Source organism: Myotis myotis, unplaced genomic scaffold (genome assembly GCF_014108235.1).
Source record: "Myotis myotis isolate mMyoMyo1 unplaced genomic scaffold, mMyoMyo1.p scaffold_m19_p_14, whole genome shotgun sequence".
NCBI lineage: Eukaryota > Metazoa > Chordata > Mammalia > Chiroptera > Vespertilionidae > Myotis > Myotis myotis.
The window spans coordinates 43,051,456-43,079,397 of record NW_023416318.1 but is presented as its reverse complement, the minus strand read 5'-3'; the positions used below and the strand labels follow the sequence as shown (position 1 = coordinate 43,079,397).

At 41.6% G+C, this 27,942-nt stretch overlaps 1 protein-coding gene across 2 annotated transcripts in view; it reads left to right on the top strand.

Annotated features, from left to right (window-relative positions):
* Positions 1–27,942, top strand: part of BABAM2 (BRISC and BRCA1 A complex member 2) — a 357,703-nt gene that overhangs the window by 185,888 nt on the left and 143,873 nt on the right. For both annotated transcript variants that reach the window (XM_036335009.1, XM_036335008.1), the window contains exon 7: positions 1,255–1,364. In XM_036335009.1, the coding sequence (XP_036190902.1) occupies positions 1,255–1,364 (110 nt within the window). The remainder of the gene's footprint in view (positions 1–1,254; positions 1,365–27,942) is intronic.

Sequence of the window (27,942 nt, the reverse complement as noted above, 5' to 3'; positions counted from 1 at the left end):
AGGGGTGAGGTTAGCTTTAGACAGACAGAAGGGCATCATATCTGAAGTTCTCAATATTCACACCCAGTGATTCTTAAAGTCTAGGTTGGGACCCTCATAGGATGGCTGCTGAGCCCTCCAGGGAACTATGAACTAATCTAGGTAAGTTCTTATTAGTCACTCTGGGTGAAAGATGTGCACTCTATTAAGTTTTTTAATATTTATATTTGACTTGGAGCCACTGCCCACCAAAAATAAATTACTGAGGGTTACTAAGGTTTGGTATTCACAAATTAAAATCACATGGTGCAATAATTTATTCTAATTCAGTATTCTGTTCAGAAGTCTGGCAGAAACTTGGTGCTTGGCAGTAACTGTAAAGCATACACACAGTTGTAGGTCTCACAGTTTTGATTGAGGACACTTCAGTGTAGCATCAGTGTTGGCTTGAGTTGGTTATGATATTCAATTGCTGCCATTCTTGCTTTTTAATAGTAAATTACATTTTAGCTTTATCATTATCAGCTTAATTTATTGTTGGTTGTTTGGTTAACCTCTCAGTGTTTCTTAATACATACTTGGATCAGCAGTGTTTTTGTCTTATAATATTCTTATAACTAAACTTTAAGAAATGTATGTCATGAGGTTCATATATGAATCATCCATGATCATTTTGCTAAAGTACATGCATACTAATATGTAACCCCCTGCCATTTGCTTATATGGTGGCACACTTCAAAGTGATATGTTTCTTGGCAATTTTTTCTATTTATTTAACTTGCAACATACTATCAAGGTATGTATAATAAAATTACTGGGTATTTTAAGTTTTGTTGTTGTCTTATGATATAAATCTTATTTTTAACTCATATTCTTTCTATAAAAAGTAAATTAGAAGTCATTTATACATATATAAATTACGAGCCATTGTACATATTGCCAGCAATATATTTGTATGTTTACTGTATTTTGTTAACTGTATTTTTGTCTAATTCTTTGTTATCATCAGATTCACATTTCCCCTATTGGAATGTGGGAACAAGTAGATAGGTGAGGGTCTTTTCCTCACCGTGGTAGGCTGTGGTCAGAAAGTTTGGAAGCCATCACCCTATGGGAGTGGCTAGGTATGTGGCAAAGGATGTACAGAGCTGCTAAATTCAAATCCAGGTAACTCAAGCCTCATAGCCTAAATGACAGTGGACTGTGAGCTCAGCACCAAAAAGATGTTACAAGAGCAGGTGCTGATGACACTGTGTTTTTCACTTTCTGTTTAAGGATGTAAATGAAGACCCTGGAGAAGATGTCGCCCTCCTTTCTGTCAGTTTTGAGGATACCGAAGCCACTCAGGTGTACCCCAAGCTGTACCTGTCACCCCGAATTGAACAGTAAGTCTCAGTGTCATTAATTTTCTGTAGACTGGTGCTTCTCCTTATTAACTAAATGTGTCGTGCTAATTATTTTGCCACTCTTGAAGTCTTAAAAGGATTTTTCTTATTGACTTTTGTTTTCTTAAAATGAATTGGATTAGGAGTTTAGATTGCAGAGTAAATGCAGTGAATATTTGCCACTGCAGTCTTTGCGTCTTGGTTGTGTATGTTGTGATGTGAACACTGTACCTTTGCAGAGAGAGATGAGTAGGCAGACAGAATCTGAACTTGTGACTCCTCCCAAATTCTCCTTGGGCTGCATGGTTACAGCTTAGAGGGGACTGCTGATCATCCCACCCAGTTTCTTATGTATTTGTAAATATTATAGTTATTTGTAAAATGTAACTAGTCTCCTGAAAATATTAAGCAAAAGCTTATTCAGAAGTTAGTAAAGGCAGTATTTAAGCAGATAGCTTAAAAAATGACATGTTTGAATTATTTTTCTGTGTCTAAATAGTTCTATATAATTTTACACAACATTCTGGCTGCATGGTACAAGTAGTTTGATATCACATTTGTTTTAACCCAATAATTTTACTCATCAGTAATGAATTTTACAAGGACTAGCCTCACAATTAGCTATTGTTGGCTAAAATGCTTTAGTAGCTTATTTGACTTCAAAGGAAGCTGAAGTTCATTGAAAATAGATTGTAACCAGATTTGCTTGGGAACTTCTGACAGGACAGAGTTTTCATCAGCAAAGAGTTTTTACAGACTCTGATTGAAGTGTATAATTAAAATTCTCTGAAAGTCACAGTCAGGGTTGGCCGGTTTCTGTCTGTGATATGTGGTCACCATTCAACATTCATATACAAAGCCATTTTCACTCCTTCTGACCTTAGTTGCTCTAGTTCATGAATCGTGGGCATACCATCTTACACACTGTTTATACTCAAATATGGAAGATTATGAGCATCAATAATCTATAGACATGCTCTCTTTTATTTACATACCTCTGACAGCACCTAGGACAGCAGTTAATAGTAACAGGCACTCCATGAATATTTTAATTTTTAACTTAAAATACTAACCCATATCAGTAAGAGTACAGAACAGAAGTAATGCCATTTCAGTAAGAGGTCAAAGGGTGTTGGAGGCAGTATGATGAAGTGGTAACAAGTAAGGTTCTGTAACAAGCACATCTGGCTTAAACCTGGTTCTGCACTTACCAGTTGGCAAAGTATTTAACATCTTTGAAGTTGTTTTCTCATCCATAAAACAGGGATAATAATACCTATTTCATAGTGCTGTTTTGAGAATTATATTAAATACTGCTCATAAAGCATTAATTTATTTCAGGGCCTGGCATTATAGCAAGTACTAGCTATTAATGTTATTATGATTGATACAGTTCATAAGATAAGAATGAATGAGTGAGTGGTTAGCCCCAGGACAAGTGGGGCAGAAAAGAGAGGATGGGTAAAAAAGTGGGCAAGTACTAGTTGCAGAGTAGCCACTCAGTATGTCTATAATGAGTTCAGAAGGTATTTTGGGGTTGCGGAAAGAGAGACATTAATGAGACAATCTCAAGAGTTTGCTAAGAAGAATACGTTACTGAAGCTGCAGTCAAGAATTTGCCAGCTCTGAGAAACAATTTTCCCAGCTTCCACAGTATTTTTCTTTGAAGTTATCCCCATCTAGTTTGCAAATGGAATAATAAAATATTTCTCCCTCTAAAAATCCAAGTTGTGATGTGAAAAATGATTAATGTAAGGTATATTTTAAAAGTTACTTCCTGCTTCTAAAATCTAATTTTCTACATTCCCCTCCACATCTATGTTAGGTTAAGAACTGGCCACCAAGTGCCTTTCCAGATCGGTTTCTTCTTTTTTCTCCTGTGGCCTGTCCTGCACCCAGGCTCTCTCCCTTGAAGTTTTCTTAATTCCCCTGTATCCTCTTGCTTCCGTCCTTTCGCTAAAGCTGTTACAGCCATGTAAAATGCTCTTCTCTAAAATGCCCTTGAAGTTACACATTTTCTAAGGCCTTATTTAAATGCCATCTCTACCAACGATTTTCCATGAACACAATTAGTCTAGCCTTTCCCTGAACACTTATAATACTGAATTCATCACTGTTATCATCTGCTCTGCATAGATTTAGTTAGTGATGTGCATTTTTTTTTCTTCTATTAAATTGCAAGCTACTCAAGGGTACGGAACAAGTCTTTTTGCTCCTTTAGTAGCCTGATTGGCAGTATTCTAGGTCGGTAAGTAATTCTCACAGGAAGATTTTAAAATGCTGCCCTGAGAGCTATTACATTATTCCTGGTTAGTAAAAATTCACATAATAGAACTGTATTTGTAATACCAAAAAAACAAAGCAAAAACAACAAAAAACATTTTACACCCTTACGTAGAAGTTGTACAAATGAGGTTTTAGAGAAAGGTTAAAATGGAAAGTGGTCAAATTGTGGCATGACTTTCTAAGGGCTTACATATTTGCTAGTTATTAATATCTTTGGTTCCCTCTTGCAGAGGTCAGAGTACAGAACAGAAGTAATGCCATTTCAGTAAGGCAAAGGTCATAAGCAAGGTCAGGAACTAAGTGAAGAGGGTTGGTAACTGTGCTAAGCTCTCATTTATTGTTTGTGTTTCATACTCTCCTGTCAACTCTTAGCTATCCACGCATTGATTTAGACTCAGCCTTGGGGAGTTCCTTCAAGAGTCATAGGAAAAGCATCCCATGTGGACCTGCCCAAAGCCGATGCCAGATGCTTGCCCTCGCTGAGGCTTGCTCTCTTTTTGGCTTCTGCTGTGGCTCTTTCTAGGAAGTCCTAAGCCCCATACAGTGGATTTGACAGGCAGAGGCCGAAGTGAGACCAATAGCCTGATCCAATATTAGGTAAAAATTGACAAGTGAAGATTTGCATTCTCACCATCTGTTCTCTGTAGGCATGGAAAGATATCTTGAGCCTGGGAGATACCCCATTTAAGTCTGGCTAATCGCTGTCCCGGTTTGCCCATTCAATGGACAAGGATATTATGCTCACAGTAACTAGTCTCAGAAATAGGAAAAGGCTACTTTGGACTTTTGCCTTCACATGTAGGGAAAGGGATCAATTTGTTGTACCCTAAAGATTTGTAGGGACATGGATACCAAAAGTCTCCAAATTAGACAGTCCCCACAAGAAGGAACATCTGTCAGCGACACTGGGCAGGAAAGTCCCCAGTGCGTTATTCTTCTTGAAGCCCTGAAATGCAGTCCCACTTCAGAAGTCTGCTTCCCCGGGTCGTGGATCCTTGTCTGGTATTTCTGGCAGCGCTGGAGCACATGGCTGCATGCCTTCGTGGTGTTTAACGCCTGTTGTTTCCTGGTCTCCCACTGGGCCTGCATGCGGCTTGTAAAGTAAACGCTTCTGAGGACTTCCTGCTCGCACACAGGGACATTCATGACACACACACATTCCAGGCTCTAGACATTCATTTTCCAACGGACCCCAATCTGCCCATTGAATTAGTTACTATTTATTTTTTTAAATCTTTTTATTGATTTCAGAGAGGACGGGAGAGGGAGAGATAGAAACATCAATTATGAGAGAGAATCATTGATCAGCTGCCTCCTGCACACCCCCTACTGGGGTTGAGCCTGAAACCCTCGCATGTGCCCTTGACCGGAATCGAACTCGGGACACTTCAGGCCATAGGCCAATGCTCTATCCACTGAGCCAAACCGGCTAGGGCTATTCATTTTTTTTTTTTTTTTAAACCAGTGAGGTATGCAAACAACACCTAGTGGTCAATTTTGCAAAACTGACATTGGTTGAATATTGGAAGAGGGGGAGAATCTAGTTCGCAAACCAGTTGCCTTTTTCTTCTGGGCCGAAAAGCTGGAATTGTAAGGTTACGTCATCAGAGCTGGCACTAAGCACACCCTCCTCCCCAGACTGTTGGCAGCCCCAGCAGGAACACCAGAGGTTAGTTGGGCTGCACAGCTCCCTTCCCCGGACAGTGTAGGCCTTTTCTTGGCGTGAGCCGGGCTGTGGGAGTGGTTTGAAGAAAAGCAGCTCCGCACTGCCTGTGCTGCTCCCACTCGGTGTATAAAAAGAGGACTTCAGCCCCTGAGTGGCCAGGTGGTATCTTTCACAAGTACAGCCTTTGTTTTTAGAACTTTCTGTGAAGTTACAGTCTGCCTTAGAAATACGTACTCCAGTCTTCCCAGCCCACAAAACCGATAGCAAGGCCCATGGGCCTGCAAATCTGTGCACTCATCCTTTCAGGCAACAAAAACAGCACCAACCAGGGTGAGTAAAGGCCTCTGCTGGGTGCTTCAGAGGGCAGCATGATGCATGAGGCAGGCTGTGCCCTTGCCTTGCTGATGGTACAGTGAGGGGATACGAACAGTATGGCAAGTTCCAGCTTATGTCTTAGTGGAAAAGGCACAGTGAGACTTGGCAGCAGAAGCCCCTGTCCCTGCCCTCATTGGCTGGCAGTCTCACTCAGATACTAACCTTCTTGAGCCTCTTCTGTAAAGGGGGGTAAATCTTTAATTTCATTGTCATCTCTGCCAAGGGGGAGTTCCCACGGCCCTCTGGGGTGTGTGGCACATGGGCGATGCTCAGTTAGTACAACAGGAATTACATAAATGCCTGAGAAAAGAGTCACTAGGGACTGTAAGGTTCAAGGGAGGAGGAGATCGTATTTCCATTTGATTGGCGGAGAGGGGACTTCGGAAGAACTTGGAAAAGTCTGGCTCTTCCAATGTAATGTTACTTTTCTAGAGATTGAGCATGCACTACTGTAACCACAATAACAATGCATTTGTTTAGTACTTTAAAATGTCCAACTGCCTTTCACTTTACTGTCCCACCTGATCCTCATATATTCCTAGCACATGTTTCATGGTGTGTCTTTTTTCCTCGATAACCTCGAATTCTAAGACCTTTCCTGGTCTTCTTTGCTGCCTCTACTTTTTTTTTTCCAACCCATTAAGTTATACGAAATGATATTTCCCATGATTCCATCCCTGGAGCCCTTTTGTGGCCTTACTTCTTTGTGGATGACCCCAGATCCCCATTTTGAATCCCGTTTTCCCAGTTTGCAGATCTGCTTTTCTAGCCGCCTGATAGATAGGTCTGTCTGTGTGTTCAGGTGACACTGCAGGTTCACAGTGTCTGAAACCAAACTCATTATTTCTCCAGCAAATGAATGTTTCTTCTTCACAACCCGTTTTTCATGACACTCTCACTATCCTAGGTGCCCAGGTGCCACATCTCAAAGGCATTAGCCAACCTGTCGTTTTGTACTGGAAATCCTCTCTCCACGGTATCTCTCATTCTTGTTATTCCCTAGTTCTGCCATGTCTCCTGATGGCCTTTTGTCTCTGTTCCTAGTTTAGTGTGTCCGGCACAGACTGTCACTATCTTCCTGAAGTAGGTCCTGGTCACGTAATGGCCTTTCCTCGCTCAGAATCATCAGCGCCTCCCATCACCAGCTGAATTGGCGCACATCTCTCAATCTGGCATTCAAAGTATTTTCTGTCGCAGTCCTAACCGACCTTTCCACTCCATTCTGGGTTCTGTATGTTTCCTGTTGTTCAGCCACACTGAGGTTTTTCGTGATTTCCTGTGAACACACCTTATGTCTTTTTCACTTCCATACCTTTGTGTGGCTGCTTCTAGAACATTGACTTTATTTCCCTCTCCCATAGGATCTGTCAGAGCGCTGTCTGTCCTCTCTGATCTTCTCAGTCCTATATCCTCCATAGAACTTTTCCTGACTACTGCCACCTGCCTCCCCAGCAAGACTGACTTTCCCCTCCTGTGTCTGTGTCTCTGTTGTCATATTGTTTCCCTGGGCGCGTTAGGGTGGGCCACTGTTCCATCAGCTGAGGGCTGGTGAGCCACAGCCCATCTCTCCCCAAGCCGGCCCTGCCCTTGGGCCCTGCCTGAGCTCAGCCACAGCCCCCACTGATTGGACTCCCCAGTGTGGCAGGAAGCTTTGAATCTGCTGGGTCCTGTGCCCGCAAAGGCAGGTGGTCTCCAGAGCCCTTCCTCATTGCTGTGCCCTGTGGCTGGCCAGCAGGCTTGTTTCCATGTGGACTCTGGTTGTTGCTGAGAGATGGAGCTTTATGTCATAGGTGTGGTTTATCAGCTGAATCCTGGACGTGATAAATAGGGTCTTGACCTCATGTGACCGCTCATATACTCCTGTTGTGGCCTCTCCAGCCTTCCTTTCCAACCCACAGACATGGTCACTTACACGGTCACAGACATGGTCACTTAGAATATTTGGGCAGCCTGTAATCCACAAAGGCAGGATAAACTGAAACATGAGTAAAAGGCCTAGGGAAAGGGTAGGGGAAGCTGCAAATGAAAATAGTGCTACTTAGAATTAATGAGATCATAGCTATTAAATCCAGATAAATAAGATAAAATATATTTTTAAAACAATGAACAAATTCAATCTTTTGTGATTTTATTTACATTTAATACTGAATTCAGCATCTGAACAGGATGGAAATTTTTCATTTTAGATGCTCAAAGATTTTTTTAGAATAATTAGAAAAGTTGTATAGCTAAATGCAGATAGATTTAAAGAAAAAGATAATTCTTCCCTCCCCTTTTTTTTTAAACCTACATCAGTTGTCTCAAGAAATGAGACACTAGATCTCCTGGAGTGATTTTGTGTTAGAATTTAACTAATAGAACATCATAGTCAACATGGCTTAATTTAGCTCCACTCATATTTACTTGAGTCTCTGAGATAATCTTATAATAAATATTGTGTCCTGGAGGGTACCCCCTTTGATAAATATACACTTCTGAGTATGCTGATACAACCAGCTATCAGGAGACGATGTGTATTGGTTTTAGTGGAGTGAGCTGTATTAGCCTCCTGGGACTTGACATGTTCGTTTTACTAGTCTGGGAACAGCGCCAAAGGGGTTCTTCGTGACTTAGAGTGGAATTCTGAAAAGTAAGTTCAGCAAGTTTTCATTAGTGAGTTTGGCGTTTTGTCTTGCCTGTGCCTCCCAAAAGATTAAGAGCTCAGCCTGCACTTTGAAACATTACAAAAAAGAACCAGAACGGAATTTAGTTGAGGGGAAAAATCAATCAGCCCCCAAATACCATATTTTTTGAGACATTCTGGTATAGAACTCCCACCTCCCCAGTCGCCTAAGCTAGTGATATGTTGATGTTTTTTTTATCCTGCTTTCTTTTTAGGCAGAAAATATACATTTAGAAAGATGTATGTATGTCTGTGATAACTCAGATCTCACTGGTACATGTTTCTTAAACTTGTTTGAGCCTTAAGCTTTTAGATTTATTTTGTGTCTGTGGGCAGCTCTGTGCCTTGTTTCTCTTAAATGCTGCTCTCTTCTCTACAGCATAATGATTAGCTTAAAAAGGTGTGTTTTCATTTTAGAAGTCAGGCCTAGCACCTTTCTGTTAAACATCTCAAGGGCTTTGTGCAGTTTTTTTCTGTAAGGAAGATGAGAAATTCATGATTTTCAGTGCAACACTATATCTCAGCAGCCAAGCTGTGAACACTGAGCATTCCTGTTTTATGCAGTTTCATTTATGTTTATCCACAAGTAGGAAAATATTCCTCAATGAAAGGTCTGAAATGAAGAGTGCTAGTTAACAGAAACATTAGGCTGTGTCATAGGTGGAAGCAGAGAAATAAAGTGGAAGAGAAAATGGCCTAGAATGTTCCAGAACTGATGGAAGGTACCTGTCGTCAGAAACAGGAAGTACAGTGAATCTCAGGCAGGCTAAATAACAATTGACACCTAGACACATCATCTGAGACTGCAGAACACCAAAGATTAAGTGTACCCCAAATTGACACATTATGTTTAAAGGAATAGAAATTCAAGACAGACCTCTTTGAAAATGTGATGAGAGACACAAATTTACCCTGAGAAGAATGTACAGACATAAAAGTTTATATACAGTTTTGTAACACACCCTCCCCTGAAGCCAATTCATTAAATCGCATTTAAGGATTCTTGTTTTAGATTTTGCTCCTGCATTTTTAGCCTTCTGTACTATCTCATGCTGGAATAACCACTGAGGCTTCAAATTAATATGTAAAGTACAAATTATCATCCAGCACTGCCGTCCCCTCTTCCCCCAAGTCCACTCTTCTCCAAGGCTCTTTTAGTTCATTGATGACTTTGTCACCCCAAGGACTGCAGCCATGAAACCTGGGAGTCCTATTTTTGACCTTCCTCTCGCCATTGTTTCCCATATTCAAACAGCGGCCATTGAATCTCAGATCCATCTCCTCACCCTTTCCCCTAACCCTGTTTTAAGCCTCCGTGCATCTTACTCTTTGCCACATTAATATTTGGAAAGCAGAGTTCTATCCATGTTACTCCCTTGCTTAAACTCTCTAAATGCCTCTTTATTGGACAGACGAGAAAAATGCATGTTACACTGACCTGTCTGAGGAGCCTCAGTGCCCACCACACTCACAGCCTCCCTTCCTCACCAGTATACTGTGTATCCCAGACACCTGAACCACAGCTGGTAGAACCAGGGATAGGTATTTTCTTTATTTTTAGAAGTGTAGCTATACTTGTTTGACATTTCTTGCCCACCATTTGTAGGTGTTTTGTGGAGGAGGACTGTAGACTATCTCGTGGGCTGTGCTGCGAGATGTTGCACTGTCTTGATCCACTTTCCTGCAGGGAGTGCCTGAGATTGTAGATGGGCTCCAAATGGCGTTCCAGTGATAATCTGCTGTGTAGCTGGTGAGACTCTTTTTGTTCTTCCTCTGTGGTTTTTGGAAACCTCTCTTCTTTGAGATGACTGAGATACTGTACTCTCTCAGTTGGTCATTGAAATACTCTAGCCAGTCTCTGCATCCATTCTCTCCCCACTTCTATCTAATTGCCACACTGCAGGCAGAATGGACTTTCTAAAACAAATCTGACCTCCTCATTGTCTTGCTTCAAAACAAAGTTCATTATTGTTCCTCATAAATTATCACTTGTCAGCTTTATCCAACTCGAAGCTTTTCCCTGTATCTCCCAGGCATATTTATTATTTTAAACTACTTATATCTAGCTTATTATCAAGTTTTATCATTTTTTTTTCTTCATACCATCTTGAAGTCTGCACTCCTCCAAGTCTTTATTTTTTCCTTGCCTATAGATTCAGGTACCTTCCCCTTTAATCCTTTTTGTCAAACACTGGGTAGAAGTGAAGCTAGTGTGTAAAAAGTGGGGCATAAGTTTATGGAAAAGATGGTTGTCAGCACTATAAGCAGTTACTCCCAGCTCCTTTCAAGTGTGAGGACCTGTCTTTAATGTCAAAACCTTTTACATGAGGGTGGAAGTGGGGGTTTCACCATAAAAAGGCAGCACAGGGAACTTTTTAGGATGATGCCACTGTTCTGTATCATCATGACTGTGGTGGTGGCTACTCAACTTCACACACTTGTCAGAACCCTGAGAACTGTACAGCACAAAGAGTTTATTTTACTGTGGTAGAAATAAATTTAAAAAACCTTTCACAGACCAAAACAGAAGTGATACGTTTTAACATTTCATGTTAATAATTGATGAATCGACCCTAGCCAGTTTGCCTCAGTGGCTAAGCATTGGTCTTGGACTGAAGGGTCCCGGGTTCATTTCCGGTCAAGGGCACATACCTTGGTTGCAGGTTCCCTGGCCCTGGTCAGGGCTCTTGCAGGAGGCAATCAATTGATGTGTCTCTCTCACATTGATGTTTCTCTCTGTCTCTCCCTCTCCCTCCCACTCTCTAAAAATCAATGGAAAAATATCCTTGGATAAGGATTAACAAAAAAAAAAAAAGATGAATCAAATTCCTTTTAAATGAACTTACATTCATTTCAAATATATATATTTGAAAAATGGATAAATATATACACTTTTATGTGCTGTACATATTTGGATATGTGTGTATATATGTATCTATACACATTTAGATGTGCACGTGTGTGTACACGTGCATTTACATATTTTATACATGTGATATGACACATTTATTCAGGCTTTAGATGCTTGGTGTCTAATAAATCGGTAAACCTGTTATATCAAGTCTAAGGCCCCATAGTGCCATGAAACCAACAGATTGGGAACATTTGTTACAAGGGATGTATAATGAATGACCATTTTCCCAAGAATTCTGTTGTTTATATTTATTGATATTTGCTTAAATAAGAGCACATTTTAACTTTCTTGCTCTCAAAATAGCTAACGTAATTACTATGTTAGGAAGCAGTTTGACCTTCTTGTTTTGTCTCATGGTGGAAAGGCAGGCCCATGAAGAGCTCGGCCACTCTGCCTCCTCTCTGCCCAACCCAAACACGCAGGTTTCTTAACTTAGCTCCTGGGGGAGCTGGGGTGGGGGGCGGGCAGAGGAACTCCAGAGAGAGAGGGACCTGGGGTGTCGAAACTAACACTGCGAAGCTTTCCCCTTGTGCTTGGGCCTTGACCTCCGCGAAGCTCGCTCCTGTGCTTCACAGCAAGCACTTCCTTTTCCAGGCTCCTGGCGCGCAGATGTGCCATTAGCTTTTCATGTTTCTCAGTGTGTTTCTGTCTACACAGTGACCTGTGAATTGGTCTGGTACATAAATATAATATCTTTTAATTCGTTTTCAGAGCAGAGTGTGGTTGTGGATAGGCAGATACGTCAGTTGGGTTTTAAAAATAAAGTCGTTGTACCTCATCTTCTCCCTAAAAAAGTATATGGTTTGTTATGTCCACAGCATGGTTTGAGAGAGTAATTATTTATCCCAAAGTAATGGCCTGGCTCTTGATTGCAGGTGTTTGGTGTAAGGAGGTCATGACTAAGGCTCTCCATGGGTAAAGTGGAACCCTTCCACTGTTGTTGGAGGAAAGGCCTAACACCAGTGTTGTCAGATTGTACTGTGTGAACTTGTATTAAAGAGCATGTAATTTGATTCTGATGTGTCTGATTTTGATTCCTATAATACAGGGCTAATAAGTATATTGGAGTTTTTCTATATTTGTTAAAATGTAGAACTCTCTCTTTCACTAGCAGCATTATGAGTGTAATGAATGGAGAAGCCTTTAGTTTAAAACAAACAAATGATGAGTTAACATAATATGCTAGATAGGACCATAACAGGGAATGAACATCCTGTTGATGAACATCATCTTGCATGGACAGCTTCAACAACAGGGAGGCCATTCTTGAAAAAGATTAAAACCTGCTACCTTGCCAAATTTCAGCTAAACCAAATCATTAAGTTGAAAAAGTTATACATGAGTGGAAAATTAATTTCACTTCCCTCCTCCCCCCTTTCAAGCAAGAACCTTCCCCTCCAACTTTGTAATCCCTCCCTGCCTCCCTATTCTACCCCAATCTTTAAAAAGTATGATGTAAGATTGGGTCGTTTTGTGCCAAGTTTTCATCCTGGAACAGATTTTTATAGCCATGTTTCTCTGAGAAAAGGAGTTTATGACCAAAGGGTGATAACACTTTCATGTTTTCATGTTCTCCTCTGACCTAGTATGTTTTTCTAATTTCAACTTTGTCAGAATTTAACATAACCAATCTGTTGTTAAAGCCAAAGAAAATTATCTTGAAAGCTTTTAAGGATTCATTAACTATAATATCATATATGATTTCTTAAAAACAGATAATGGAGTATATTATTATTTTTAAATTTTAGATTTTTCTGTTTATACTATAAAGAAATCCTTCAAAATATTTATTTGTAGATATTATTTGTTTTAGTTACGATTTCCACTCTGTTAGGGTTATTCACCAATGACTAACTGTCCATCTACTTTTTACAAATTCTTTCTTAAAAATACAGAGAAACTTAATTGGCCCTGTTTAGTCTCAGTAAGTAGAGAATTTAGTGTTAAGAGTCCAAATGGTAGAAATAACTGAAATGGTCCTTAGGAGGGAAATTACAAAATACTTTGGCATAAAATGAAGCAGTCAAGAACTAGGTAATTTCTGTGTACTCACATGGAAATATTTCTAAGCTGAAGAAAAAGAGCAAATGTAAAAAAAAAAAAAATAAGCCCTGACTGATTTGGCTCAGTGAAGAGAGCGTCGGCCCATGGACTGAAGGGTCCTGGGTTCGGTTCTGGTCAAGGGCACACTTTACAAATGCTATTGTATTCAATCTGCACAACAGGAACCACTGACTCTCAGTTACACATGGGGATGTCGAGGCAAGAAGGGTTAACTGCCAAAGGTCAACAATGAATATGTGGCAGCAATGGGTTTCAAACCCAGATCCATTATCTTCCAAAGCCTTTGCTCTTACATGGAGAGGGACGGTGGTGGTGGTAGGGTGGTGGTGGTGATGGTGTGCACAGATCACTGAGAACGGTGCTCTGTGTCAGAGTGTGGTCCTCAGAACATCTGCATCAGTGTGAGCTTGGGGTGTGGTTGAAACTGAATTCCTAAGGCCACAGACACATTCTGAATCTAAGGTCTGGGAGTGGGTTTGGGAACCTGTGCTTGAGTTCACATCTCTGTGATTAACACCCTTATTAAATAGATTAGAACTTTAAAAATATTACTTAGATTTTTTTACCCCTCCCTTTTTATCTTTTGTTTTTAAAGAAGAAACAAAACGGCAAGAAATTCATCAAAAATTGATCATTGTTCCATTAGAAAATTCTTTTGGTAATGTGACACATTTCATCCTCATTTTGTTTGTGGGACTGTCCTGTGCAGAGCATGGCATTTAGCAGCCTTGCTCCTGTCTGCTGTATGAAGAGCCCTCAGTAATCAAAGCCACTTACTATGTCCCCCTACATTTCCATGTGCCACCTGAGGGGATGCTGTCACCCCAGTTGGGGAAGAAAGTCATAACTGCCTTTCCTCTGAGTTCCAGGTTACAAACCGAACACTTTGTTAGGCTGTTTGAGAATCTTACTCCTATTCTTTGAAGAGATTTCTAGGAATCCCAGAAGTGCTTTTCTCATATTCTGTGGTTGTCTGGCCTATTTCAGATCAGAATCTTGTGTCTTAGAACATAGGACATGAGGAAACTAACGTGGCTCAGGCTGACACACTGTAGGTGTGACTCTCTCTTTCGCTGGCCCTTCCCTGATGGTGGTGCCTCTTGAATCGGGCTTCACCGAGACATCTGCTTTGGTGCCACAAGAAGGTTATCAGGACTTTTGTAAGCTTACTAGTTTTTTCAAGTGTGGGCAGCTCCCCTCTAATAAGTTACATTTCAAACTGTACGTGTATGTTGATTGTTTGGACTCTGGGATATGTTTTGCCATGGAAACCATTCAGTACATAGTCAGGTTTCCAAGGAAACTGGATGTACTGAAGGATTCCATCAAGTCATAGTGCCTGCCGGATATGTATTACACTTGGAAAGACAGAACCAGGCCTTTTCCTTTTTCTGCAGTGGCTGTTGGTTGTGCAGCCTGCGTGCTGGGGGATGGCAGGGAGCCAGCCGTGATCCAGCCCTGGCAGATGGGCAGGCTCAGTTCACCCAGCAGAAGTGCATATACCAAGAGACCCCGACACCCAGGCATCTTCTCTGTACAAAGTATAGGGCAGGGCAAACAACAGCTGAGCTGCCACTCAGCTCTGGATTGGTATTTGGAACAGTGCTGAGCATCTTGCCCCTCCTGCCCATGAAACCCACTTGACATCCCAGAGCCAGAGGGGAAGCCTGAGTGAGCGCAGAGCAGGTGCCAGTGTCCTTGCAATGAAGGATCATCTCTGGAAGTCTGTGTGGACCCTGTGTCACCCAGAGAAAGCCACCCAGCTGAAACTGGACGTGGGGCCTGTCCACAAAAGCTCATTACCCCACGATCTAGTGAACACTAGGCCCAGTGTACTGTTCAGAGACAGGAGTGGTAACAGCATTATTGTTGTGTTTTTATAGTCTTTCTTGAAATTAAGCAGAGTATAACTTAAATGTTTATTGTGCCTGTTGTCACGTACCCTATCCCTTGGCATGGTAGCCAGCTGAGCACTGGGTACAGAGTGCTGAGCCCTCCTGCAATGGTTCCTTGGAATCTTCTTTTGGTGTCCTCCTGGTTAGGTGATGTTTTTTTAACTAAATATATTTTTATTGATTTCAGAGAGGGAGGGAGAGGGAGAGAGAGATAGAAACGTCAATGATGAGAGAGAATCATTGATTGGCTGCCTCCTGTACGCCCCACACTGGGGATCAAACCCGCAACCTAGGCATATGCCCTGACCGGGAATAGAACCGTGGCCTCCAAGTTTTTAGGTTGAACTCAACCACTGAGCCATGCCAGCTGGGCGTAGGTGGTGGTTTCTGTCCTCCTGTCTTGTCATCACCCTTCAGGGCTTCATAATTTTATTTATTGCCTGTCTTTGTATGCTGGCTTAGTAACAATAATTTAACTTTATGTTTATACTAGTGGCCTGGTGCACGAATTCATGCACATTGAAAGGAAATTAATTAGAAGAAATATTTTAATATCTCTATTTGCCCTTTCTCTATAATAGAAGTGTCAACCAAATTCACAGTCAACAATGACAGATAGAAAAACACGTGTGTGATTGGCGCCAGTGAGAGCTTTATGTATATATAAACTTGCTTAATTAGACTTTTTTTCTGATGTAGCTAAACTTCTTCCAGCCCAATGAAGCACCCCAACTTCTCTTTCAGGTAATTGTCAGCCACACAGCAGTAAATATCAACACAAAGCAGATTATTATTGTAGATCACGCAGGGAGAACAAAGGGTAAAATATGTAACTGCAGGAGTGTTTGACCATATTCTGCGCAGTGAGAAAACCTGAAGTCATTTTCAAGGTCCACCATTTCTTACTTCTTTTCAGTTGGGTCAAGTTTCTAAGCTTTCTAAATCTCCGTTTTCCGGCTAATGAAAAGAAAATAGGATTCCACCGAGTTTCCTATCTAGCTACTCCAGAACTTCTGTGAGAATCAAATGAGATGAGGCATGTGAAAACACTTCATAGATATTTGGTTAAAGTGTAAAATGTTTCCACTGGCTATAAAGCAAGTTGTGTTCCTCGGCTGAAGAAACTCCAAGGGGGCTAGTCGCTAGGGAGAGGAAGCCAGACATTGCTATATGATGTCATTACCCAGCGCCCACAGTGCCCGTTTCCAGGCTGGGCTGAGCTGTGGGCCACATTTTATGCCATGGGGTCTTGGCAGCATTGGCTGTGATTTGGTGGCTTTCGCTCTGGGGTGGTGGTGGGGCCTGTGTCCCACTTGGGGGAAGCCGAGTGTTGCTTTGTGGGCGCCAGGTCCACAGTGCCATTTCTCTGTAAATGGCCAGTGCACATCACAGCAGCTCCTGCATTGAGCATCTGTCCCCTGGTGGTCAGTGTGCATCATAGCAGCTGGTCTGACAGTTGGACACTTAGCATATTAGCCTTTTATATATAGAGATTGCACTTCCTACTTTAGAAGTGCATTCTCCACTATTATATTTGCAAGCTAGATAGGACAGGTATTGTCATCTGTTTTCTATGGTTAAAATCCATATTTAAAGGACTTGCTGAGCTCTCACAGCCTCTCCTGCAGATCTGAGCTGGACATAGGGTTTCTGGGCCTGTCTCCTCATGCTCTTTGCACTGCGGACGCTGTGCTGTTGCTGCCTCCTTCAGCTCTGCTCATTCCTTGCTGTTCGGATTGCCATCTCTTCAGATTTTTACTTCAGGGCTAAACGTTTCCAGTAGAGAACTCAGCATCCCTCTTGGGCTGCTCTAGTCAGTGTTCTTGGCGCTTTGGCCTCGGCAGCCCTCTTACTTCAGCAAATTGGCACCTTAGGACTAGCTCCCGCCATAGCATATTTATCAGTGAATTGGTACCTTTGCATATTTTACAAAGTGAATGAATGCTTTCAAGTATTAATCTTGATGGTTAATAATCATATTTTCCTATAGTGTCATTTCATCAGAAGCATATATTATCTGCCATTATACTAGTATTGGGGAAGTTAACTAGTTAAATTACTTGTCTGAAATCTCAACAATCAGAGCAGAAGAGGGGAGAAAGAAGTAATTTCTTTGAGTTTATATGAACCAGACATTGTATTAGTGCTTTAAATATATGACCTCATTTAATTGCAAGAATCTTATGTAGTAGATGATGTTTTATGTTTTACAGGTGAAGAAACGGTAGTTCAGACAAGCTGAGTGACTTACACTCCAAGGAAAAGGTAGAGGGAATATTAAAATCTTGCCTTCTCTGAGTCCAAGGCTTATGTTCTGTCTACTATCCTGCACCCTCCTCTCACAGAGAGCGCCATTTTCAGGGCTTATAATAACAAACAGAAGACTGCCTTGGACACAGTGATAGGTGGGGAAGGAGGAGAGCTGCAGTACAGCCATTTCTTTTTCCTGACCCCCACCACGAAGGAGCTAACTCAAGCCTTGCTCTTTCATCTAAAGATCTTGGATCTGTTGACAAGTGCTCTGATATAAGTTTGAACTTGTAACTTAATTGCACTGAGGTGAACTAAGAGTGGTCTGTGTTGTAGTGGCTGTTAAGAGCGGGCCTGTTCATAGACATCGCCCATGTGAGCAGGTGTAAAGCTCCTTGGAAAGAGCCATTCTCTCCTGGGAAGGCAGGGAGGCCAGGAGCGAGCACCAGCCCAGGGGCAGGGGCACTGTGTTCTGGCCCGTTTTCACCTCTAGCCATGTGACCTTGGGTTGGTTCCAGCTCTCCCACCAGAAAACATGGGAATGGAATGACCCTCCCAGCAACCGCAGTTTTATTATCATTCATAGAAATGTCTTTATCATGTTATAGGAAAAGCATCTTTAGAAAACAGCGCCGTGAGAATGATGGCAAACGTCTTGGTACTTAAGGACCTTGCCAGTTAAGAACCTAATGTTAACAGCTTCTAGAGGTCTGACTCTTTTTAAGGAAAATAGGGGCCACCGAAGGTCATGTTCTAATCTGATTAGGGGATAGTGTTGAGGGTCTTTAAATGTACCTGTGACTTTTGTTCTTACTCTCTTGGATCTAAAGTAAACATGTATGAGGTTTTGAAATTCTCTCGGACACTATGTCGCATCTCCTTCCACTGACACTGGGTAACTGTGATGCCTTGTTCACCCACGTGCTCCAGGCTGCTTTTCAGGCAAGGACTAGTTATGGTATAGTTAGATTTTTCTACAACAGTACTTAAATAGTGAGCTGAAACTAATAACCAATAACTAATATTTATGTAATAAATATGAGAAAAACTATAATTTAGAGCCAGATGGTTCAGAATACTTTTATACCATTTGTTACTTCCCTTAATCTGCCTGGGGATTTCCCTAAGTAGAAAATTCAGTTTGCATCTTTCCCTGAAGTGAAGAGCTTCCAGGCCTTTTGGTGTCAGGGGTCTTCACACAGATTTCCTCATTGTCAAGGGCACTGAACACCTCAGCAGAGAGTGGGCAGGTTGGCCTGGTGTGGCCACCAGGTTCTTTGTATAGCACTGTAAATAAGTGACAAACTGAAGCCTTCCAGGCGCTGTTTTTATTTTTAAACAATGAAATTAGAAGATGTAATCCAAATGAATCCATCATGTTAGAATATATAAGAGTAAATTTTGTGATTAGGAATGTTTTTCTGAGTCATTTTAACTAGAACACACTGCCCACAGCATCACTCCTTTGCATCCTCAAAAGATCCACACTTAACATGTAGCAACCTACCTCTTTGAGATTTAAACTCATGTGAACAATTTAGAATGAGGATCCATGGACCCCTGGTGGCTTTGACCCCAGCCCCTCTGCCCTGGCTTCCAGGAACCGCCACGTCATATGCCACAGGGCAGTGGAACTTTCTTGCCACCTTTCAAGTGCTTCCCTCAGTGGGGCTTTTAGGACTCCCACCCGACCCCTGACCCTGGTACATTCGGTACCTCTCAGCTCTGGCCATTGGCCTCCATACAGGCTTTGATTTCCCTCCAGGCCAGTCCTTCCCCAGCTCAGGGGGTCTTGCCCTTTCTCCAAGTCTAGCCTGGGCCTTGTTTGGATTAGGTGTGGGGAGGGGAGCATTGCAAAGCCTGGGGGACTTCATCTGCTTTACAGTGAAGGTGCCGGAAGCAAGTGGTTGGGAAGGCAGCAATAGGCACTGGGGAAGAATTGGAGAACCAACCACTGGCGCGAGCCCAGGATGAGTGGAGCGGCTCACCCACTCTACAATCATGCTGTTGCGCCAAAAGAAATACCGGGTTGTGAAAATAGTTTAATTCCAGGATCTCCAAAGCCTGTATTGTAATCGCTAGTAAGTTTCTCTGGCTGGGACAGGGAAGGGAAGGCCTCACGGGAGAGGTGCTACTGGAGCAATCTTAAAGGATGGTCCCCAACCACTGAGACTAGAGCTCTAATCACAGATCCAGTTTTTCGGCCACACCAGGAGTTTTACATCACGCCTATGTGCTACTTAATCCTGGCCAGTAGTGCAGTATGTCATTTAGTTGTTGGAGGGCGGGAGTGTGATCTGTTGCTCTGCAGAGCCATTCTCTGCTTCAGCTACCTCTCTTCCACCTCGACTTGTCTTTGTAATAAAACTTGAGCAGTTTTGTGTGTTATTCTTAGTGGTTAACACTTTGATACATTAACACCTCATAACATTTCACTTGGAGTTCTTTTTTTCTCCCCCATGACTTTAGCATTTAAGAATGTAAAGACACATTAAAATTTTGGATCCTGTTTCTTGGATGCTCCTCCTCACAGAGGCTTATTCACAAATGGGTTCTTTGCTTAGACTTTTTCTTTTTGTGGGCATTCAGTTGGCCCGTTGTTTGTCACACCTGTTCTCTGAGCTGCTAGGTGGTGCATTTGAAAACAAAAAGTGCACAACAATCATTTTTGCTATCTAAAAGGCCTTTCTTCTGCCTCATTCTGTTCCTATACATTTTGATATTGTATTTTTGAGAGTTTCTCAATTCATGGGCACATTGCAATTTTGTTGCTGTTGTTGACTTTAGAATGAATAGTCTAAATCCTAGCCACTTAAGTTGCTGCCTAATTGAAATTAAAAAATAATATGTCCCACTTCGTGTTGCCATTTTGAGACCTCTAAATCTTTGTGGAAGGCATTGACTCAGAATCTTGCTGTTTTAGTCGATGGCTTTCTGGAACTTCAGAACAGTTCTTCTCGAAAGTGTGGTCAGCAGATCACCTGCACCAGCCTTGGACCTAATAGTATAGATGCCTTGAATCCACTCTATACCTACAAGTCAGACTTTTGAGGGCTCAGACATCTGGGTTTTTAAAAGCTTCATGGGTGGTTGTATGTACAAAACATTTGAGAACCTCTGCCTTGAAGTAGGCTCACCACTTATTTATTTGGAATTTACTACCTAAATTTTTCCAGGACAAGCATGACTGAGTTTTGGCCTTTGGTCTATCTTTGGTTTGAATTCAGTGAAGGGTACTCTTTGCAATGAGTTGGGTCATACTTTCCCTGATATTCAGGAGAGTTTCAGAGGTTAGACTCCAACAACGTTACCAAGCCCGTCACTGGGCCCTCTTAGACCTAGTGTGTGTGGCACTTTGGAGGTAGACCAGGGTACCGGGCCTACTCATGATGCTTGGAAATCACCTGGGTCAGAGAGGACTGCTTAGCGCAGCAGTCACCAACCTTTCGGACCTCACGGACCACCGGTTGGCGACCGCTGGCTTAGTACATTATACATCAAACTCTAGCTAGTCTGAATTCTGGAGCCTTATAATAATAGTAATTAACATAATGATACTTTGTATTTCTCAAGTGTCTTTAAACTGAAAGCCTTAAAGTGCCTTATTAAACAGTATGCAACACCTTGGCAAGAGAGGTCAGTGTTAAATTCCTCGTTTTATAGATTTAAAACCTGAAGTTGAAGACGAAAGTTTAGCTTAGACACTTCTCTTGGATAATGACATCTCCAACTTGGAGAAACGGGAATATTTAAAAGGAGACATTTGTGATTTTTTAGGGGGTGCAAGAGTGGTGGTAGGGTGGTAGCTATTTTGGCATTTTAGGGTATATTCTGAGCGGAAAAAGAACTTTAACTAATTTTTTGGTTACTTTAACTAATGCCTTTAATGGCTAGAGAAGTTTAGCTGGAAAGCACCAGCATTTTTCTTATTAGCATTTCTGTGCTGCAAATCCCATATTCCTCTGGATTCTTTATCTGCCTTGCCCTTTCCTGGCCTTCTTTATTTTTTGATTATTTATAAAGTCAGAGAATGTTTGTTTGTTTTTTTTAAAAAAAAAAAGGAGAAGAACTTTATAGAAAGGACCTTAAAGAGCATATCATCAGGCCTCTGTGGTTTTTAGAACAAAATACTTTAGACTAGAAAAGGTTAAGTAAAAGACTCACCCAAATGGCCTGGAACCTTTGGGTATGGCAGATAAGAAGTTCACTCTCAGCAGATTTCATTTACCCGTACGGTGTAATCAGCTGTGGTCACTGTTGCACATTAGATCCTCAGAACCTACTCATCTTATAGCATGTCCGTATTCTTTTACCGATTTTCCCTTGCTGCCCCCATCCCTCAGACCCTGCCTACCACTTTTCTGCTGTTTCTGTGAGTTCTATGTGTGAGCTTTATTATATATCTTTCCTCACATGAGTTGGAGTATGTATTAAATGAATACAGTTTAGAGTTGAGAATCACTTCAGGTCTTTCCGAGACCCTATTTAATTATCGCCATTTTTCCTTCTTTCATCTCACTTTTGATCCTGTGGTGTTTCCTTGTATTACCACCTTAAATTTTCTTCCATTTGCTTTTTATGCATTCTTCTTATAATCTTTCTCTCTCTTTTGCTTTTATGAACTAATTCTCTTGCAACATAATTAAATATCCCAGAAAAATAAAATTGAAGATGTTTTTCAAAATCCTGAAGACCAACACTTTAGAAAAAGCAGATTTAATTAAAGGATAAAGAAAAAAGTACTGGGGGACTTATGGAATATTTGAGTTTGTTTGTTTTTTAACACTTCAACAGCTGTGGAAATAGGTAATTCTTTATTATCACCATCTTCCACTTACATTTGTTCAGCTGCAGGTGTATGCATAACTAGTATTGCTCTTATGGGTGATTTGTGGTGACTTTTACCTTACAAATAAAATGAACAGTTTCTAACACAACAGGTTAAGAATTTGAAAAGAAGAGGATGGGAAATTTATTCATTTATTCATCAAATAATTGATTGATAGAGACGATCGTCTCTTTATAGAGTACTACACTGTATTTTAATGCAAGCTGATGAGAATCCTGGGGATTCATACAACGTTGTTCTTCATCTTCATACTAAGATGACCGAGCTAAGGGTACTCAGCAAGTGTACAAGAACTTGAGAAAAATGGAAAGGCCCATACAAAATCCTGGTATTAGTAATTCCTTAATCAAAACAACTCAGTTCTTTAAAGATTTATTGGGAATCTAAAAAACAAATACCTGTGTACTAAGGACCAGGTGCTATAGGGGAAAGGTAGAAACAGTGAGGGACTTAGTATATTCGTTCTTCCCTGTGGGGAAGAAAAAGTATGTTGGAGGCACAGAAACACTAAACACGTAGTTCCCCATACTAACCACCAGGTGGGGCTATCAGCCATAGGCAGCTCAGTGGCTGTTCACCTGATTTCCTGCTGGATAGTAGGGGGTAGAAGAAGTGTGAAACTAATTGTTGTATATATGGGTAATTCATTAATACAAGGTACCTCTATGTTAGGCAAAATATTTACCTATATTCTATAGGTCACTGCTGTTTTTACCCCTTCTTCTGAGAAGAAAATTAGAGTAATTTGATTAGAATTTTTAATAAAATAATGCTAGTTATTAGCTTTCTGATGCTTACATATTTATTTTGGGGCAAGTACAGATACATTTATCTGAGCATGTACCAGAGGTAAGAGAGATCATAAGAAAAGTTATTTCTTATTTTCTCTGTCTATAATCTTGCCTTCCTAGTTAATTTCTAATTCTTCAAAATTCAGCTCAAATGTTACCTCTTCTCCAAAACCTTTCTTGGCACCCTTCTACCAGACAGAATTAAGAATGCTCTCTTTTCTATGCTTACATGGCTATTTATTCTCTATAGTTCTTATCTCATTGAGTTACTAGCTTTTTTTACCTATATATCTCTGCCACTAATTAGAAGATTCTTGAAACTATATATTATTTATATTTCTACTAGAGGCCCAGTGCATGAATTTGTGCATGGGTGGGGTCCCTTGGCCTGGTCAGAGATCGGGACAAATCGGAACCACCAACGGGGTGAGGGGGGAGGGACCGCTGGAGATTGGCCAGCCATGAGAGGTAGCTGTGGGAGCACACTGATCACCAGGGGGCAGTTCCTGAATTGAGTGCCCCCTGATGGTCAGTGCGCATCATAGTGACCGGTCGTTCGGTCGACCAGTTGTAATGGTCGCTTAGGCTTTTATATATTTAGACTAGGGGCCCGATGCATGAAATTCGTGCAAGGGGCTAGGCTCTTGCAGCCACGGTGGCTTGCCTTGGCCCTCACAGCCCTGGCTTCATCTGGAAGGTCGTCCAGTCTAATTAGCATATAATGCTTTTATTATTATAGACTAGGGGCCCAGTGCACAAATTTGTGCTCCTTGAAAGGAACTGTGGGCTGCGAGGCTGTGGAGGGCACAGGGGCAGGTCTCAGCCCATCCTCCGCACCCCTGCCCGCCCCCTCTCACAGCCCCCAGTTCCATCACCGTTCCCATGTGCTGACGGCACTGGCCCTGCTTGCACCCGCTGACAGTGCAGAGTGATTGGGGCTGGCGCCAGCAGCGGGTGCAAGCAAGGCCAGTGCTGTCAGCAGGTACAAGCCGATCGGGGCTGGAAATTGCCGCTCAGACCTGCTGATGGCGCCAAGTGATTGAGACCAGCACCGGGTGCCAGCAGCAGGTGTGAGTGGCGGCTCTGGCACTGGCTTCGAGTGCAAGCAGCGGCTCTGGTGCTGGTAGCGGGTGTGAGTGGGGTGGGTGCCGGCAGCGGGTGTGAGCACTAGGCAGGACTGTGGTGCGTGGGAGCAAAGAATTTTCAGTAACCACCAGAGGCTCACCCTGATGGCAGCGACTGGCACCCTGCCTTGTTCTGGCGCCCCCGCTCACCTATTCCACCGTCCCACCACGGCCGATGCCCACCATGTTCCGCACACACCCCCTGGGGGTCAGCGCACGTCATAGCGACTGGTTGTTCGATTGTTCTGCCATGTGGTCTATTTGCATATTAGGGTTTTATATGTATAGATACCCACTGCTGAGTACAAAACTGAGCACTCATAGAATAAACAATTCTTAAATATTTTTGAATTACAGTTTTTCATAGACTATTTACAGAACATTAAGTTAGTAACTAAGCAGTCTTCCCCAGGATTACAAATAAACTATCAGGAGTCAGCTTACAAAATAAGTGATTTTAGAAGACTTTTAGAAAGTAGTATTTATCTTAACAGTGAAAGGGTTAGAGGATTAGTTCCAAGGACCATGCAATATATAAAGTTTATCTTATTTTACCTTAGGTCTACTCCCAGTACAGCAGACGTATGGAATTTTAAGACTTATTTGAAATTTTAACTCTGTGGCTTATTTGGAATACATTTATTTCTTACTTTAATTGAAACAATATAGACCTTTTGCTTAAATGAGTTTAAGTAGTCTAGGCCAAATTTGATTCTATATTACAAATTTTAAGTGGAATTTAATGGGAAATATGATTCACTCCATTCAGTTCACTTGATAGAAATCTTTCCCCTGGCCAACTTTTCTTTAAAGAGGATTATGTATTTCTCTTTAGAAAATAAATGTATTGGTCTATAATTCTTAGGCTTCTGTGAGAATGAAAATAGTAAGTGCTTTAACTTAAAGAAAATGGAAAGACTTTTTTTTTCCCTTATAAAAATGATATCCCAATGATCTCCTGTGTATGGAAAATTTCCATTTCTCTAATCTTGACTGGAAAAGTTTCTCCAGGGCAATTTAGAAAACTAAAGAAAAGTATTTCATCATCTTTAGCAAACATTTATCAAGTGCCTGCGATGGGAAGGTCATGTTCCCAGTCCCTTGGAAAAACCCCACTCACCCAAAGGTGAGACTCCTGGCAAGCCCCTGGAAAAGAGCCGTGGTCACTGGACATAGAGGCAGGGCATCTGTGGAGCTAAAGAGCCTATTTTTAAAACGTACCCCGCTATCTTGTTTTATACTGACCTATTTGGTTCGCCTATCTTAACACCCCTGGCGTATATAAAACAACAGATTAAGAATAGGTAGGCTCCTATGGATAGACATGCTTTGATAACAGCAAAAAAAGACAGCTATAGAAAGTAGGAAAAAAACAAAAATACAATATATTAACTGACATCCTCAGTGATGGCTCTACATCATCAATAGAATTGGTACCAAAATGCATTAATTCTGTTTGGCAAACTATTTAAGGGTATGAACTGTGGGCTCAGACAGGCCTGGCTTCTGATCTCAGATACAACGATATAATCATGAGTAATTCACCAAGTATTTAAAGTGGGCTTTTCTTCCATGTCAGAAATATCATGAAAACAAACAAATGGAAAGGTATCTCTCACAAGTATGACAAGTTAACATCCTTTCTGTATAAATTGATCAGAAAATCTCGTCGTAAAGGGATAAAGAATAATGTTATTCAGTTTTGAAAAAACAAAATAAGGAAATTAATGAATATGGAACAATGTTCACCCTCACCTAATGATCCAAGGATTCGACATAAAAACAACAAAATACTTGCATAAGGCTTAACTCATGAGGATGGTAAAACTTTACAAATAAATTCTAAATGAAGAAACTCACATAGGGAGAAAAGACAGATCCAGAGGAAAAACACAAATGACTGTTTGTATAACATTCTCTTACTAAGGCAGCTGCCACTTTATGCTTCACAGTGGCCCTAAAGCTATAGGTAGTGAAGGTGGTTTCAGGTAGGGGACTCCTGGTCACCACCTGGATCTCCCTAAGTTTCCAGTAGTGTGATCTCTTAGGGTTAGCAATATTCCCACTGGTTTTGTATTCCCCATTTGTTGGATCTTTCTGCTCTCTGTCTGGTTCATTATTTGTAAGCCAAATTCTTAATCTTTCAACATTATAAAAAGCAGTAGAATGTAGCTTGAGACTTCTACCCTTTTTCTTGATCCTACTGTTCCTTTTGCCTCATTATTGTTATGAGTGCATGATTTACAGGTTAGGTTTCTGTGGAAGGTTTTTTAAATAGAAAAAATTTAAAGTTGGCAGAGTAGGATAATTTTGCTTATTCTCATTAATGCCATTGTCCTTTCTTTCTCTGTTTCAAGTGATCAACAGTGGTTTAAGCTGTGTGACAGCCTCAATTCTGCTGTTTAGTTCATGCCTGAAAATTTTACTGGTATGGAAAGCATTTTGGGAGCTTTAACATCATCAACAAGATTCTCTTCATTTGAATGGCTGAGGGAGAAAAACATTTGATCTGAAATTCCTACATTCTGCATGAATTGATCTATGTAAAAGCATTTCAGGAATGTCTATTTGTTTTGTAAGAAACATGTATAGCTCTTCATTTTTTTAACGAACATATTTAGGTGCCTTTCCCATGCCAGGCACTCTGCTACCACTGTCCCAGGGTGTAGAGTGAGGATGCAGATGGCCAGCCATGAGAAGAATGTGGTCTACTCGGAGAGCCCAGCACTCCAGCGACGCGCTGGAACAGTGTGATGATGTACCAGTGTGTCTGTGCTGGAGGCATGCACCCAGCCAGCCTGCGCTCTCTGAATTCTGTCTGCTTGAGGGCCAAGGACCCCCTGAAGGGGCGGCTTCTGACTAGGACACTGAAGAAAGAATCGAGTTTTTCCAGCACGTGAAGGAGAGGATGGGCATCCCCAACAGAGGGACATGTGAACTAGACCAGAGGCAAGCATACGCCTGACCAGTATGGATGTTTAATCCTGAGTGGTCCTGACCATAGCGCAGTCATTAGTTAGGTAAAGGGTAATGATCCAGAAGGGTTTCACATCCTCAAAAACACACAAAAAAACCCTCAGAAAATTGTGGGTGTTCAGTGTGTTCTTTTTCTGCTGGTCCTATGGTCAGAGCTTACTGTGTGTTTAGGCTGTAGCCAGTGCCCCTCCAGGTCCCTCAGCCACTGGCTGGCTGTGTGAACACCAGCCAGCTGTGTGACTGTCTCTTCCCACATTAGGGCGACGGCATTTCCCTCTCACTCAGCCACAGTGTTGGGCTGCAGAGGCAGCAGTTTAGAGGAGCCCCACCCAATCATGTACGCACAATCACCACACGCACAGTCACAGAAATATGCTTCTTTGTATTCCCTTCCATCATTCTTAATAAAAAGTTGAGCCCTTGGAAAGTACTTTCTAAATATTTGGTGGCTTTTTTTTTGGCACAAGCACTAGAATCTGGCACATACAAATAGTACATACACATTTATCCAGAGAACATGGAGAGGGACTCAATAAATTGTTTTTAAAAAATAGAGTATGTCTGTGAGGCATTGTAATGAAATAGTGTGGGCTAATAGCAAAAGATGTGATTTGGTGGCTGTTAGAAAGTGATGAAGAGGATAGTTTGGGAAGTCCAGAAACGTGTGGTCTAAGAGTTGTGAGAATCTGGTACCTGACAGATTTCTACTACTCATGCTTTTATTCC